The sequence below is a fragment of the Bufo gargarizans genome, chromosome 4 (assembly GCF_014858855.1).
Source record: "Bufo gargarizans isolate SCDJY-AF-19 chromosome 4, ASM1485885v1, whole genome shotgun sequence".
NCBI classification, from domain to species: Eukaryota; Metazoa; Chordata; class Amphibia; order Anura; family Bufonidae; genus Bufo; species Bufo gargarizans.
The window spans coordinates 311,514,633-311,532,979 of record NC_058083.1 but is presented as its reverse complement, the minus strand read 5'-3'; the positions used below and the strand labels follow the sequence as shown (position 1 = coordinate 311,532,979).

Genomic DNA, 18,347 nt, shown 5'->3' with positions numbered 1-18,347 from the left:
TTTTTTTTTATATCTGTTTTTTGTAAGCCAGGATCAAGTTGCATGCAGAAAACGAAAGAAGCATACATTTCTGATAGCGGTCTGTTAGCACATAACTACTTTATAGTTTTCTGTTATCTCCCCCTACATTTTAAGCTGACTTGCAGGAATCTCCACGTGGAGTGGCACATGCACTTTCGCTGCTCTGGCAGTGGCATCAGAGTCTCATGTGCCCTTACTTGGAGCAGACAAGGAGGCGTGAGATTGTCAGGGCCTGGTAAGATGTCCAGCACTGTCAATCAGGCGTCAGGGGGAGCTTCTTCAGCAGCAGGGACTGCCCCTCGCAGCTGAAGAACTCTTTTCGATCATCAAATCGATTCACTCATCTCTAGTCAGGTGGAAAAGCTATTAAAGTGTCACCGCCTTTACTGTTTGCCTGATTTATAAAGTTCTTGTGAGTATATCAGCCAATGACTTTAAGGTTGTGCAATGTTTATATGCCGTTGCCTCTCTACTGTGGGATATGGGGGTCTTAATCACCCCATTTCTTTAGGACTGCACCACTGATGAATACAATTATTGCATACTGTATCTAATCAGTACACACTAAATGTCTGTAGTGGGAATACAGCTTAAAGTCCATTTGTCCGCTTTTATGTATATTGAATAACACAAACTCACTGATGCTTATTTTTGTTTTCCAATAGGAAACAAAGACTCAGTGTGTGCGAATTGCGACCAAAGGTAAGGGCCATTTTGCCTGCTTTTTTTATGTAGTCAGTAAACAGTTGGGTTCTATTTGTTAGCAGCTTATATGTCCTTACTTTGACGGTCTCGTGCATGTTTTAGACTCGCCATTCTTGTTTTTGGGAGAGAGTCAGGTTTTAGTAGGAATGATAAATTTATCTCTGAAATGTTTGCTCTGCAGGGTCCTGTTCCTGGGAACAGCTGGAGAGTCAGTAAAACGTTGGCGACATTACTTACAGATAGCATCATGCCTTTTTATAAGCCCCTGCATTATGGCAAGCAAAATACTTTGCTGGGTCTATAGTGTCGTTTTTTTTTTTTTTATCTATCTATTCTGGAACTTAAAGCAGAATTTTGTTTTTAACAAAATTTCACTGTTTAAAGTTCCATAAAAATCGGAATAGGTTTACATATGTGCTTTTCTGTTTTTGTGCCAAACCTGAATTATTTAGCATTACTTATCCCATTAGTATACCTTACTGCTTCCACGTTTCTGTTGGTTGCTATTGAAACTCCGCTCTGTTGTAAAACTCGAATCGTTTTTTACCTCTGCACCAGCAGAACAGACCTTCTTTATTTTAGAAGTTTGCATGAGGGCTGTTACAGGCAGCTGTTGGCAAGCGCAGCAGCATGGACCAGCGAAGGCCTGTGTAGCCCTGACCAAGGGATGTTTGTGTCAGTGTTCCTTCCTCTCTTTCTACATCAGCTTTCCTCTACGAGACCTGTGTTTTGTGTTCAAGATAAAAGAAAAATAATAAAATATTATTATCGGCTTTCCTTCCCAACAACTGGCTGCTCGTACAATGGGGGTGAACAAGGGGGCACAATTTATAGTTGGTAGAGAGATTAGAACAAATGTCAGGAAATATTACACTGAAATATCGTAATAGGTCATCAATATCAGATCAGGGGTTCAACACCTGAGACCCCCACCAATCAACTGTTTGAAGAGACCACGTCACTCCAGTGAGTACCACAGTCCTTGCTGCTTACCAAGCACAGTGCCATCCATATAATACTGGCTGTGTTTGGTATTGCAGCTCAACCCCTTTCACTTTCATGAGACTGAGTTGTACCTAGATCATATGACCAATGATAGTGACATCACTGGGCTAGAAAGAGCTGATCAATGGTGTGCCGGGAGTCCTGAGGATAGGTAATCAATATCAGAGTCTGACAACCCCTTTAAAAAAAAAATATATATATATATATATATATTATTATATATATATTTTTTTTATTGATATATCGCTGTTATGGTGCCCCCTGGTGTTCTTTTGTTTCCTTCTCAGAACGAATATGTTAAATGCTAGTGAGAAAAAGTCTCTGGCCTGCAAAGTAGCTTTCTGGAGCATTATAGGAGTGTGATTGAGCTAGTGAGTGTGGGACCTCTGAGACTGGACATATTAGGTAGAAGTCCTGAGAGGGTATGCCTCAGGACACCATAGCAGGTATGTAACAGTATTATCTAGGCAGAGGATGTTTTCTTTTATTGCAATTGTCATATGTTTTGTATGGACTAAATTTATATTTCTTTATGGGCCGGATTAGCCATTAGGTGGTGAGAGAATAAACATGATGAGATACCACCATTAACTCCCTACTAATGATAATGAGAGGAATGATATGAGCATTGGCATTAGAGGAAGTGGGTGGTTCAACAGACATGAGCATAATTGATAATCATGCGGCAATGAATGACATTTACTGTCAGGACCACCCTGTCCTATGCTGTATTAGGAAATATTGACATGGAAGGCAGTCTACCTATGTGGGTGGACATATCTCAAACAGTCAGCTGTTGGATGGGGAAACCAATGTGTGGTAATACACATGGACAATATCTGCCACAGTTTCAACTATCATTCGTTTGGGAAAATCATTCCCATCTTTGCAGCAGACATCTTGAGAACTTCTGTTTCTTGAGGAGGGAAATACCTTTTTTGAAAGTAGGAAAGTATCATGCTCTGTGTCATTAGATAATGTCTGCAACCATTTTCTTTGTGTCCAGGTATAGGTTTCTTCCAACCTCAAACCTAAAGATAGAAACTAACAACCTTACACTAGTTTGTCTTCCCCTACGGTACTTCTTTATGCATTTTTCAAACCTTGTCTAGTCTAAATTGGTGCTGAAGAACATTCTTCAAAAGTCTAGTGCTTTTCTTGGGAGCATTTGCAAGCGTTTAATTAGAACGGAGAGCACCAGTGTCTTTTATCTACCTGTGGTTTAGGGCTTCACATTCAGAGAACCGCTTTTCATTTCAGCTCTTGGAATGTAAATTTTCCACTTGATTGAACAGGTAGTCTAAATAAATGATGCTTGTTTTAACTCTTTGGGGGACATTTGTGACCCACCCACCCTCTCCTCTCAAAATAAGTCTGGCTCCTGAGCTGTATGTCAATTTTATTTTTTCATATATGTGCACTACAACATTAAATGCTTGAAAATCCACAGGGAGCTCAGATTCAAATAGTTATCAGATCTCCATCCTTGAATTTTATACAAAAATCAGTAGTTAATGGAGTGGGTGGATTACACTTTAAGCCTGTTGGCATATATCAAGGCAATGTGTGGCATACCTTTAGCAAAGCTGACTACTTTTCAATACAATGACATGATGCGATAACCTTATACTGAGGGTCAACATATAGAACTATATAGCATTTTCACTTCTAGGCGCTGTGACTGACAGCACCCGGAATTAAACTTGACTTTTTATTCCAGTTTCTGTCAAAAGTCTGGTGGGCTACTCCTAGCCTCTCCCCATCCCGTCTCTCTCCGTTTCAGTAGCACAAGTTGCAAACTTTTAGCTGCAAAAGTGCTGTAAATACTTTTAAAAAAAATGGTATAATTCATACATGATTTTCTTTTTTCACGGATGATTGTTTCTAGGAGCAAAAATCTCAGCATGTTGTATTTTCATCTGTTTTTCATGCAGGATTGGCCCATTCAATCAGTAGGTTACTGTAAATAAATAGAAGAATAGGGACGTTGGGTGTTCACTAATGGTTGCTAGCAGACGCTGGGTGTTCACTGACGTGAAAAACTGTTGACAACTGTTGCCACCTGGACAGAAAAGACTGACAAACTGAATGTAATCCCAGAAAAAAACTGGATCAAACTGAAATAAATTAGTCAGGTTTTCACTCGCCGAACTTTAATATGCAACAGTTTTTCCCACAGCGCAGTAGCAAAAACCGTGCCAAACCGCATGTATTACGTGTGCTTTTTGCCACGGAATATGTTGCAGACTTCCTTCTCTCCATTGCAAAGAGTGAAATCTGCAGGGAAGGTCTACATCATAAATTGAAATGCTTCAAATGTACACCGCAGGTCAATTTATGCAGTGGTTTTTGTTCGCAGTATGGATGAGATTTCTTGAAATTTCATCCACTGTGCTGGTAACAATGGCGCAATCCTGAAGATCTGCCACACACAAATCTGGGGGGCATTGCCATAACTCCTAGAACCTCTGCTCTCTCTGCAACTAGAACAAAAATTACTTTGCACTTTTTTTTTTCCCCTGCATAACAGCTTTCCCACCAGGCAGGTCTCTGACATTGCAAGTCTAGTGAATGGGGGTACATTAGTAGATCAGGAGTGGTGCTGTGTCAAGAAAAATTAGAAGGGGGTACTGCAGCTCTTTTGTTGGGTATCCCAGCATTTGGGTCCCTGCTGGTCAGAAAGTGGTGACACCTACTGGCAGTATGTCATCACTGCATCCAGCTCAACTGAGTTTTCTGTTCAGTTCAATTTCTTATAGAAACAAGAGTCAGAAATAGCATAAAACTAGATCCCCTCCCATCATCTTAAATTTCCTCCTCACTTATTTTTGTAGAGTATTAATTGAGAGCACCCCCTTCCTGTGATAATGTAACATGATGTGGCTGCAGTGGAGGGTTTTTGCTCATATTCATTATTAATACTTTTCTATATTGTTCACCCTTTGTTTCCCTATTAATGTTTTCCTATTACTCTTACACTATATATATATATATATATATATATATATACAGACGTGGACAAAATTGTTGGTACCCTTTGGTCAATGAAAGAAAAAGTCACAATGGTCACAGAAATAACTTTAATCTGACAAAAGTAATAATAAATTAAAATTCTATAAATGTTAACCAATGAAAGTCAGACATTGTTTTTCAACCATGCTTCAACAGAATTATGTAAAAAAATAAACTCATGAAACAGGCATGGACAAAAATGATGGTACCCCTAGAAAACACAGAACATAATGTGACCAAAGGGACATGTTAATTCAAGGTGTGTCCACTAATTAGCATCACAGGTGTCTACAACCTTGTAATCAGCCATTGGGCCTATATATATGGCTCCAGGTAATCACTGTGTTGTTTGGTGATATGGTGTGTACCACACTCGACATGGACCAGAGGAAGCAAAGGAAAGAGCTGTCTCAAGAGATCAGAAAGAAAATTATAGACAAGCATGTTAAAGGTAAAGGCTATAAGACCATCTCCAAGCAACTAGATGTTCCTGTGAGTACAGTTGCACATATTATTCATAAGTTTAAGATCCATGGGACTGTAGCCAACCTCCCTGGACGTGGCCGCAGGAGGAAAATTGATGACAAATCTAAGAGACGGATAATCCGAATGGTAACAAAAGAGCCTAGAAAGACTTCTAAAGAGATTCAAGGTGAACTTCATGCTCAAGGAACATCAGTGTCAGATCGCACCATCCGTCGTTGTTTGAGCCAAAGTGGACTACATGGGAGACGACCAAGGAGGACACCATTGTTGAAAACGAATCATAAAAAAGCAAGACTGGAATATGCCAAACTACATGTTGACAAGCCACAAAGCTTCTGGGAGAATGTCCTGTGGACAGATGAGACAAAAATCGAAGTTTTTGCCAAGGCACATCAGCTGTATGTTCACAGACGAAAAAATGAAGCATATCAAGAAAAGAACACTGTCCCTACTGTGAAACATGGAGGAGGCTCTGTTATGTTCTGGGGCTGCTTTGCTGCGTCTGGCACAGGGTGTCTTGAATCTGTGCAGGGTACAATGAAATCTCAAGACTATCAAGGAATTCTAGAGAGAAATGTACTAGCCAGTGTCAGAAAGCTTGGTCTCAGTCGCAGGTCATGGGTCTTGCAACAGGACAATGACCCAAAACACACCGCTAAAAACACCCAAGAATGGCTAAGAGGAAAAAATTGGACTATTCTAAAGTGGCCTTCTATGAGCCCTGACCTCAATCCTATTGAGCATCTTTGGAAGGAGCTGAAACATGCAGTCTGGAAAAGGCACCCTTCAAACCGGACACAACTGGAGCAGTTTGCTCATGAGGAGTGGGCCAAAATACCTGCTGAGAGGTGCAGATGTCTCATTGACAGTTACAGGAAGCGTTTGATTGCAGTGATTGCCTCAAAAGGTTGCGCAACAAAATATTAAGTTAGGGGTACCATCATTTTTGTCCATGCCTGTTTCATGAGTTTATTTTTTTACATAATTCTGTTGAAGCATGGTTGAAAAACAATGTCTGACTTTCATTGGTTAACATTTATAGAATTTTAATTTATTATTACTTTTGTCAGATTAAAGTTATTTCTGTGACCATTGTGACTTTTTCTTTCATTGACCAAAGGGTACCAACAATTTTGTCCACGTCTGTATATATATATCCACACATACACACACATATATCCTGATAAGGTTCCAAGTAGAGCTTCAACATGCAACAAGAAGAAATGAGAGTGAGACAAAACATTTTTTGAGCATTCAATTTAATGAAAACAACAAATAAACTGAAACAGGCTGTTTTTCAGCTGATCAAAAGTTTAGGACCACACCTCCAAATAAAACCTAACCCCCCCCCCCCCCCAAAAAAAAAAAAACAGAAATCCAACTTCCAAACATGAACTTAGTAATTAGTAGCTCCGTCGTTATTGTTGATCACTTCTAAAATTCATTTTCGGCATGCTTGATGTAAGCGTTTCGATGAGGTGGGAACATTTCTTCAAGTGGTGAAGACGGCCGCACGAAGGCCATCTACTGTCTGGAACTGTTGTCCATTTTTGTAAACTTCCCTTGCCATCCATCCCCAAAGGTTCTCAACTGGATTTAGATCAGGGGAACACGCAGGATGGGCCAAAAGAGTGATGTTATTCTCCTGGAAGAAGTCCCTTGTCCTGCGGGCATTGTGTACTGCAGAGTTGTCCTGTTGAAAAACCCAGTCGTTACCACACAGACGAGGGCCACCTTTGAATGTCCCATGTTTGGTGCTCTCTTGCAAAGTCCAAACAAGCAGTTCTGTGGCGTTCAAGGAGACTAGGTCTTTGAAGAAGTTTTTTGTTTTTGAAGCCCTTCAGTCTCAGATGCTGTCTGATGGTTATGGGGCTGCAGTCAGCACCAGTAAGGGCCTTAATTTGGGTCGAGGATCGTACAGTGTCTTGACGGACAGCCAATTTGATCCACCAGTGCTGGTGAAATTTTTTGGGGTCTTCCACTTGACTTTTATGTTCCATAACCCTCAGGATCATTTAAGAAATTCCAAATGACTGTCTTACTGTGTTCCATCTCAGCAGCGATGGCGCGCTGTGAGAGACCCTGCTTATGCAGTTCAACAACCCGACCACGTTCAAAAAGGGAGAGGTTTTTTTTGCCTTTGCCATCACAACGTGTGACTACCTGACAGAAAATAACAATTAATCCACATCTTTGCACAGATTTGGCCTTTTAAAGGCATGTGGTCCTAAAATTTGGATCAGCTGAAAAACTGTCTGTTTCAGTTTAATTGAATGCTGAAAAAAATGTTTTGTCTCACCCTCATGTTGTCTTGTTGCATGTTGAAGCTCTACTTGGAACCTTGTTAAGATCCAACAATGTAAAATATGATTTTTTTTTTGTCATTTTTCAAGTGGTCTTAAACTTTTGATCAGGACTGTATGTATGTGTGTGTGTGTGTGTGTGTGTATGTGTGTGTATATATATATATATATATATATATATATATATATATACTCACCTAAAGAATTATTAGGAACACCATACTAATACGGTGTTGGATCCCCTTTTGCCTTCAAAACTGCCTTAATTCTACGTAGTATTGATTCAACAAGGTGCTGATAGCATTCTTTAGAAATGTTGGCCCATATTGATAGGATAGCATCTTGCAGTTGATGGAGATTTGAGGGATGCACATCCAGGGCACGAAGCTCCCGTTCCACCACATCCCAAAGATGCTCTATTGGGTTGAGATCTGGTGACTGTGGGGGCCATTTTAGTACAGTGAACTCATTGTCATGTTCAAGAAACCAATTTGAAATGATTTGAGCTTTGTGACATGGTGCATTATCCTGCTGGAAGTAGCCATCAGAGGATGGGTACATGGTGGTCATGAAGGGATGGAATGGTCAGAAACAATGCTCAGGTAGCCCGTGGCTTTTAAACGATGGCCAATTGGCACGAAGAGGCCTAAAGTGTGCCCAGAAAACATCCCCCACACCATTACACCACCACCAGCCTGCACAGTGGTAACAAGGCATGATGGATACATGTTCTCATTCTGTTTACGCCAAATTCGGACTCTACCATTTGAATGTCTCAACAGAAATCGAGACTCATCAGACCAGGCAACATTTTTCCAGTCTTCAACAGTCCAATTTTGGTGGGCTCGTGCAAATTGTAGCCTCTTTTTTCCTATTTGTAGTGGAGATGAGTGGTACCCGGTGGGGTCTTCTGCTGTTTTAGCCCATCCGCCTCAAGGTTATGCGTGTTGTGGCTTCACAAATGCTTTGCTGCATACCTCGGGTGTAACGAGTGGTTATTTTAGTCAACGTTGCTCTTCTATCAGCTTGAATCAGTCGGCCTCCTCTGACCTCTGGCATCGACAAGGAATTTTCGCCCACAGGACTGCCGCATACTGGATGTTTTTCCCTTTTCACATCATTCTTTGTAAACCCTAGAAATGGTTGTGCGTGAAAATCCCAGTAACTGAGCAGATTGGGAAATACTCAGACCAGCCCGTCTGGCACCAACAACCATGCCACGCTCAAAATTGCTTAAATCACCTTTCTTCCCCATTCTGACATTCAGTTTGGAGTTCAGGAGATTGTCTTGACCAGGACCACAACCCTACATGCATTGAAGCAACTGCCATGTGATTGGTTGACTAGATAATCGCATTAATGAGAAATAGAACAGGTGTTCCTAATAATTCTTTAGGTGAGTGTGTATATATAGTATCTTTACATTTTAATGCTTCCTCATATTTGAATCTGCAGTGCTGTTAGTCCTCATCTATAAAACATATAATAAAGTTGTTGCTGAGCCTCTTATGTCAGCAGTGGGATAGCAGAAGCTGTCATCGGGAAGCATGCCTGTCTGATCATTGTTCCACAGTCCTTTGGTCCATGCGCCGTTTACCTTGTCATATGCAATTCAAATCAGTATTCAGTATGTTGCAATAGATTTTAGTTACTGCTTTATTTTGTGACCTACCTTTCCTGTAGATAATGATCAGACAGTTATATCACTTTTAGGGCAGCTATGGCAGAGTATATTATGTGAAATTTGAATATTATATACCATAATTGTTTTATATGATACACTTAGTTTTTGGAAGAGGAAAATAAGAAAAAAACGTATTTATGATTAGACCCCAATGTTAATTAGACCTCAGATCAGACCACTTGGTGTTAATCAGACCTTAGCTCCAGCCCCCAATGCTAATCAGACCTTAGATCAGATCCCAATATCAGTCAAAAAATAAATAAAAGATCTTGCCTCTCCTGGTCCAGACGGCACCACCACTCTGGAGATCCAGTGCTCTCTTCCTGCAGAGCTGCTCAGTGTCAGGTGATAGTACACAGCCAATAGCAGATGGGGACGAGCCTAGTGTCACCCACGATGGTAGGGAGGCTCATCCCCGCCTACCATTGGCTGCTCTCTGCCCCCCGACACCGGATGTTTTCATCCATGTACAGGGAGAAGCGGCGGTGCAGATCTTCCAGTTGCTGCGCTGGGTATGTATTTTCCCTCTGAGGGGCCTGTCACTTGGGGAGGGGGCTGTTGTATGATGTTGGATAACCCCTTTAAGTATTGAAGAAGGCCATCAACAGTACACAGGGGATTCTGGCATACTGCTCGCTCTGTGCGTCAGTGTTGACCTGCCACAGTCTGAGAGAGGCTGCAGAGGTCACATGCCCCTGTGTTGGAACATAATCTCTAGACCAGGAAGTACTGTTATGGAGGACACATGAAGTGAGTATTATTTTTTTTGCACAGTACCGTTAGGTTTTCTGTAAGAGAAAAATAGTTCTATTTATATTTGTAATTTTAATTTCTTTTTTTGATACCTAACATACCATATCATACCTAACATTTGTAATGCTGTATTTTTATTCTTTTGGTACATTGTACAGTGCATGTCCAAAAGAGCCCACAAAAGATTCCTGGATAACATTTACACTATATATTTTTATTTTTTCCTATAGAGGAAAAAAAAGCCCTTGCGTGGCATTTTCCACTTGTAGAGCTGGACTGGGTTTACTGAGACCAAGCAGCTCTGCTGTACCTGGAGAACATCTGGAAATCGTGTGATTCCACTTCCACTACTCACTGCACCCAACTCATTGAGCATTGTGCAGCCTGGATAAGAGAAGGAAGAAATTATATAAACCGCCTCTGTCCTCCTCTGGGTCCCTGGCTGCCGAATGATTTTGCTGTGGACACAGCACCTGTACTGCCCGCCATTAATAGTTTGGGTTAGGTCAGTAATATAAAATCCAGCCCAACAGATATTCCCTGAATATTACCATTTATCAAAATTGCCTTTTTCAAAAGTTATTAGCCTACTATTGTTCCCTGTGGCCAAAGCTATTTTTATTTTCAGTTTCTTCTTGGTTACGTCCTGCATTGGACTCTTAGGCCTCTTTCACACGGGCGTCGCGTGTGAGGGCTGGACAAGATGCGGGTGCGTTGCGGGAAAATGTGTGATTTTTCTGCGCGAGTGCAAAGCGTTTTAATGCATTTTGCACGTGAATGGGAAAAATCGGCATGTTTGGTACCCAGACCCGAATCGGGTTTGGTGTTCTGTAGATTTTATTATTTTTCCTTATAGGATGGTTATAAGGGGAAATAATAGCATTCTTAATACAGAATGCATAGTAAAATGTCCATTGAGGGGTGAGGGGTTACAAATAATAAACAAATTTAACTCACCCCATCTACTTGGTCGCATAGCGTGTCTCCTCTTCTTTCTACTTTCTTCAGGACCTGGCTAAAGGACCTTTTGACATCACTGCACTCATCACATGGTCCATCACCATGGTGATGGACCATGTGGATGGGGTGAGTTAAATTTGTTTATTATTTTTAACCCCTTATTCTGTATTAAGAATGCTATTATTTTCCCTTATAACCATGTTATAAGGGAAAATAATAAAGATCGGGTCCCATCCCGATAGTCTCCTAGCAACCCTGCGTGAAAATTGCACTGCATCCGCACTTGCTTGCGAATTCTTACGATTTTCACGGAGCCCTATTCACTTCTATGGGGCCTGCGTTGCGTGAAAAACATAGAGATATATATATATATATATATATATATATATATATATATTTATAGAGAGAGAGAGAGAGAGAGAGATATTTATACATATATATATATATATATATATATATATATATATATATATACATATATATATATATATATATATAGAGAGAGAGAGATTGCTTTGATTTTCACACAACGTACAAATGATGAGTGAAAATCACCTCTCATGTACACAGCCCCATTGAAATGAATGGGTCAGTGTTCAGTGCGGGTGCAATGCGTTCACCTCACGCATTGCACCTGCTTGGAAAACCCGCCCGTGTGAAAGGGGCCTTATAATGTAGGACGTAGGAAGCCTCATTGGTAAGAACAAGGGGTGTGTTAGTGTCACATGATCTGCTGATATCGGGCACATCTCACTGCCCTAAAGTATGATGTTACCCCAGTCACATGACAAACCAGGAAGTAGGCTTCAAACATGGGGGATAAGAGAAAACTGCAAATAAGGTAAATTTGAAGGGGGGAAAAAAACGATCCAAGGAAGAATAGGAGGTAGGCCTCATGCACACGACTGTAGTTTCTGTCCGCATCAGATCGGATGTGGACCCTTTCATTTCAGTGGGGCCAGAAAAGATGCGAACAGCACACAGTTTGCTGTCTATTCTGTGGCCCCGCATAAAAAAAAAAAATAGAACATGTCCTATTATTGTCCGTTTTGAAGACAAGGATAGGACATTTCTACAGAAGTAAAAAAAAATAGTGGCATGCACTCGGTTGGGATCTGTGCTTTGTAGATCGGCAAAACACTTACAAACGTGTACTTGAGCCCTTAGAGTAATTGATGAAAATACATGTTAGAGTGAAAAGTAGTTTATGTTGATAAGTCAGTCTGACCTCTCAGTGGAGGTTGGAGCTATATGATATCTCTTGACACCTCTGTTTAACTGTTCATAAATAGCTATCACAGGGATCATAATCTTTTATTCATTATTCCTTTTTTTCCCTCTGTTTTTATTCTTTGTCTTCCTGTACTACGCAATGATCAGATATCACCTCATGCATAAGCTTTTATGACGCACAGAAGAGATGTAAATTGCATAGAGTCCTTTGGATGATCTCTAACCCTTCTTGTTACTGGTGTCGTTCATCATTAATCATGAAAGAGCCCGGGTCGGGAACTCTTTTCAACATTTAATAGATCCTTATTTCATTAAAATAATTTCTCATAAAAGATTGGATGAATTCATCTTTGTCATGTTACCATAGGAATAATGAATAGGTTGATATTTAATTACCCTTCTTACCTTTAATGGTGTTCAGAGTCATCACCTTCACTAGGGGGAAATACCAGCTATGCTTTTATGATGGGCTCCAGTAATGGGCCCGGTGACATTCCTGACTGTTTTAGAACACACTTGTCATATAAAGTAGTTGAGATGTCTTTCAAGGGTCATCCTGGCAGTTAGCTCTGTTCTACACTTCCTTCATACTTAGAGATGAATACTATATAATGTTGAACTTGTTACCCAGTACCTGGTTTTTAGCCTAGCCTTTTTTCTGATGAAGTTAAGCTACATGCTATTTTATGTACTAATGGTTGGAATTGGTATGAATCACTTGTAGGTAGTGCATTTGTATCATGTTGGTTATTATACTTGCATACCTCCTGCTGCATCGTTTGCTGTGCAGGGATGGTATAATGCGATAAAATAATCCCAGAGTTTTAAATCACATCTGATAATGTCTTTCTTCGAAAGGAAATCTTGTATCCATAGCTGTCCTGCTAATGCCAGTGTGGTGCTTCCTGCTGAGAACATATTTCAAAGCAGTGGTCCTTGGCAGGAGCTATTAAGTAAATCACCACTACAACAAGAGCAGCTCTTCTCCTGTCTGTGTAGTTTATAGTGGTTTATAATAACATGGTTAACTCCATCTCTGCTGTGTGCTTTTGATTTGTCTCTTTTAGTAGTTGAAGTTTATACACCTTCTTAAAAGCAGGCAATTTTATAGCATCCCTGTTCAGTCCACTGTTGTAGCAGAAGCTGCAATTGCGCCCAAAATAGGAAATGTGTCTATTGCGTTGGCACATGATAAATAGTAATGCTATGACAAATGTACAATAAGCAGGTTAATTAGAAATATCTGATCCTATCCACTGTGTTAATGTTGGATGATGTATACCTGAAGGACTAAATGTGCCTAAAACCTAATTTTTATTGCGCAACGCATGTCCTGTATATATGGACTTTTAATTACACTGTAGCTGTTAGACGTTTTGACTATGCAGAACTACTGACAACACTAGGTAGGCGCCGGGGAGAGCAAGACATACATATTTTTTGTTATTAAGTATTATTTAAGTATTATCAGGAGTAGTGTGAATATGACATTTTATTCTGCCAGATTCTGTACCTGCAAGTGCACTGGAGGCAAAACTTTACTTTGAGTGCTCCTTTCAGCTGCTTCACAACCCCTCCCCTCTGAGTGAAAGCTGTAGCATCCAAACAAAACACTGTTACCGCCGGCACTCAGCAGAGTGGCTGAGAAGCTGCTCACTGCACTGTCAGCAATTTTACACAGTTGAAATTGCTCACAGACTCCCAGTAAGCAGGATAACCAGGCATGAGCTGGTGATGTCAGAAAAGACATTACAGAGGTAATGTCTCCTGAAAATAACCTAAAATAACGAATCTATACTTATCTGTGATTACTCCTTTGCTTTCTGCGCTGTGCTCCAGCCTCACTGCTGTTCTTTTTTTTTTTTTTTTTTTTTTTTTTTTTTTATGGCTGCAGTGGTGATATTCTGTGCACACATGTCACCTGTGCAGCCAGTCACTGGCCTCAGCAGAGATGTCTCGTGCATGGCTAAGGCCAACGATTGGTTGCAGCAGTGACTTTTGCAATGAATGTCCCTTCTGCAGCCAGCAAGATGATGTCAGCAGTGGGAGGATCAGAGAACAGTGCTCAAAGAAATGGTAGAGAAAGCAGGTGATTAAAGCTATTAAAAGAGCTTAGCAGTTTACTAGCAAAACGATTAACAGATTTATTTAACCAATCACTGGTAACAGGAGTCGTCCCAGAAGATTGGAAATTAGCAAATGTTGTGTTCATTTACAAGAAAGGTAGTAGGGAGTAATCGAGCAACTATAAGCCAGTAAGCCTGACATCAATATGGGGAAATTAATGGAAACCATGTCACAAGTTAGCGGAATAGGAGACATTGTAAGGAAAAAAAATAAAAAAATCATCATTTTCCGCTAACTTGTGACAAAAAATAAAAAATTCTAGGAACTCGCCATGCCCCTCACGGAATACCTTGGGGTGTCTTCTTTCCAAAATGGGGTCACTTGTGGCGTAGTTATACTGCCCTGGCACTCTAGGGGCCCAAATGTGTGGTAAGTAGTTTGCAATCAAAATGTGTAAAAAATGGCCGGTGAAATCCTAAAGGTGCTCTTTGGAATGTGTGCCCCTTTGCCCACCTAGGCTGCAGAAAAGTGTCACACATCTGGTATCGCCGTACTCAGGAGAAGTTGGGGAATGTGTTTTGGGGTGTCATTTTACATATACCCATGCTGGGTGAGAGAAATGACACCCCAAAACACATTCCCCAACTTCTCCTGAGTACGGCGATACCAGATGTGTGACACTTTTTTGCAGCCTAGGAGGGCAAAGGGGCACACATTCCAAAGTGCACCTTTCGAATTTCGCCGTTCATTTTTTACAGATTTTGATTGCAAACTTCTTCTCACACATCTGGGCCCCTAGAATGCCAGAGCAGTATAACTACCCCACAAGTGACCCCATGTTGGAAAGAAGACGCCTCAAGGTATTTTGTGATGGGCATAGTGAGTTCATGGAAGTTTTTATTTTTTGTTACAAGTTAGTGGAATATGAGACTTTGTAAGAAAAAAAAAAACATAATTTTCCGCTAACTTGTGACAAAAAAAAAAAGTTCTATGAACTCACTATGCCCATCAGTGAATACCTTAGGGTGTCTACTTTCCGAAATGGGGTCATTTGTGGGGTGTTTGTACTGTCTGGGCATTGTAGAACCTCAGGAAACATGACGGGTGCTCAGAAAGTCAGAGCTGCTTCAAAAAGCGGAAATTCACATTTTTGTACCATAGTTTGTAAATGCTATAACTTTTACCCAAACCATTTTTTTTTTACCCAAACATTTTTTTTTATCAAAGACATGTAGAACAATAAATTTAGCGAAAAATTTATATATGGATGTTGTTTTTTTTGCAAAATTTTACAACTGAAAGTGAAAAATGTCAATTTTTGGCAAAAAAATCGTTAAATTTTGATTAATAACAAAAAAAGTAAAAATGTCAGCAGCAATGAAATACCACCAAATGAAAGCTCTATTAGTGAGAAGAAAAGGAGGTAAAATTCATTTGGGTGGTGAGTTGCATGACCGAGCAATAAACGGTGAAAGTAGTGTAAAAAGTGGCCTGGTCATTAAGGGGGTTTCAGCTAGCAGGGTTGAAGTGGTTAAAGGGTTTCTACCACCAGATTTTGAGATTTTTAGCTGACTGACACTAGCGATCTGCTAGTGTCTGCACTACCTAACAGTGCTCTTGTATCACCTTTGTCTGCTGCCATTTAGCTTAAAAACATACTTTTATTGATATGCAAATGCACCTCTAGGTGCTATGGGGGCGTCTTTTCAGCACCTAGAGGCTCCGTCTGCTCACTATTTCTGCCGCCCACCGCGTCCCTCCAGCCTGCCCCGCTCCTCTTGATTGACAGCCAACCTCGCTCCATCTCTAATTCCAGCACCTGCGCCGTACTCTTCTGTATTCGGCGCAGGCGCAGTGACTGTCGGGCCGCAGTGAAGATGCCGGCGCAGGGAGCGGTCCAACAGTCACTGCGCCTGCGCCGAAACAGAGAAGCGCAGGTGCTGGAATTCGAGATGGAGCGAGGTTGGCTGTCAATCAAGAGGAGCGGGGCAGGCTGGAGGGACACGGTGGGCGGCAGAAATAGTGAGTAGACGGAGCCTCTAGGTGCTGAAAAGACGCCCCCATATCACCTAGAGACTCATTTGCATATCAATAAAAGTATATTTTTAAGCTTAACGGCAGCAGTCAAAGGCGATACAAGAGCACTGTTAGGTAGTGCAGACACTAGCAGATCGCTAGTGTCAGTCAGCGAAAAATCTCAAAATCTGGTGGTAGAAACCCTTTAAGGAGAGGATTGTGGAACATCTTAAATCCCATGGATTGAAAGATGAAAAACAGCATGGGTTTACTTCAGGGAGATCATGTCAAACTAATCTTATTGATTTTTTTGATTGGGTGACTAAAATAATAGTTGGCGGAGGTGCAGTAGACATCGCTTATCTAGACTTTAGTAAGGCTTTTGATACTGTCCCACATAGAAGGCTTATCAATAGAGTGCAATCTTTGGGCTTGGACTCCCATATTGTTGAATGGATTACGCAGTGGCTGAGGGAGATAACAGAGGTTTGTAGTCAATGGAGTATATTCAGACCATGGTCTTGTTACCAGTGGGGTACCTCAGGGGTCTGTTCTGGGACCCATATTGTTTAATATCTTTATCAGCGAAATTGCAGAAGGCCTCAATGGTAAGGTGTGTCTTTTTGCTGATGACACAAAGATATGTAACTGGGTTGATGTTCCTGGAGGGATACACCAAATGGAAAAGGATTTAGGAAAACTAGAGGAATGGTCAGAAATCTGGCAACTAAAATTTAATGTTGATAAGTGCAAGATAATGCCCCCTGGGGCGTAAAAACCCAAGAGCAGAATATAAAATCAGTGATACAGTCCTAACCTCAGTATCTGAGGATAGGGATTTAGGGATCATTATTTCAGAAGACTTAAAGGTAGGCAGACAATGTCATAGAGCAGCAGGAATGCTAGCAGAATGCTTGGATGTATAGGGAGAGGCATTACCAGTAGAAAGATGGAGGTGCTCATGCCGCTCTACAGAGCACTAGTGAGATCTCATTTGGAGTATTGTGCTCAGTACTGGAGACCATATCTCCAGAAGGATATTGATACTTTGGAGAGAGTTCAGAGAAGAGCTACTAAACTGGTACATGGATTGCAGGATAAAACTTACCAGGAAAGATTAAAGGAACTTAACATGTATAGCTTGGAAGAAAGACGAGACAGAGGGGATATGATAGAAACTTTTAAATACATAAAGGGAATCAACAAGGTAAAAGAGGAGAGAATATTTAAAAGAAGAAAAACTGCTACAAGAGGATATAGTTTTAAACCTTTGCTCCTCTAATTTAAAAGTAATATCAGGAAGTATTACTTTACTGAGAGAGTAGTGGATGCATGGAATAGCCTTCCTGCAGAAGTGGTAGCTGCAAATACAGTGAAGGAGTTTAAGCATGCATGGGATAGGCATAAGGCTATCCTTCATATAAGATAGGGCCAGGGGCTATCCATAGTATCTAGTATATTGGGCAGACTAGATGGGCCAAATGGTTCTTATCTGCTGACACATTCTATGTTTCTATTATCCATTCATCTGTTATTTTAGGCCATTTACAGGGGTTTCCTTGAGTCTTTATATGTTAAGGTTTTAACGTTAAAAAATAATATATAAGAACACCTTGACATTGTAATAGTTGTGAGGTAAAGCTCATTTTGAATCCCGGAATTGTTCTTTGTCTACTGTCTTCAGAACTTTCTCCTAGACTGACACAACCCACATTACTTAACATTTGTGCATACAGTTGAATCTCTTGCCTCTTCTGTCCCTCTTATCATGGCAATACAATGTTTAAACCCTTGATGCTCTTAATGCCATCCGTATGTCAGTCTAAAAATCCCTCCAAATCTGTAAAAATGAGAGTCAAGATGATAGTTTGTGAGCTCAGGATGATGAGCCGAGCTCTGAGCTGCTTGAGCAGATAAAGATTTGTCAGTTGGATCCCTAATACTGCTAAACCCCTAGCATTGTGCGCATTGTTTTTCCCAATACATTCTATTATGCCTGTCTGTTGTAATTCATTTTACAAAGAGAAGAAAGTCCTACTTTTGAAATAAAAGCATATAGGCAGCATCTGTGTCAGTGCCCACAGCATTCTCCTTCTGTGCCA

General features: G+C 40.7%; 1 protein-coding gene across 4 annotated transcripts in view; it reads left to right on the top strand.

Moving 5' to 3' along the window:
* The window catches only part of PTPRK (protein tyrosine phosphatase receptor type K), a 348,184-nt gene that overhangs the window by 256,176 nt on the left and 73,661 nt on the right, over positions 1-18,347 (top strand). For all 4 annotated transcript variants that reach the window (XM_044291903.1, XM_044291905.1, XM_044291906.1 and 1 more), the window contains exon 13: positions 687-723. In XM_044291903.1, coding sequence (XP_044147838.1) covers positions 687-723 — 37 coding nt within the window. The remainder of the gene's footprint in view (positions 1-686; positions 724-18,347) is intronic.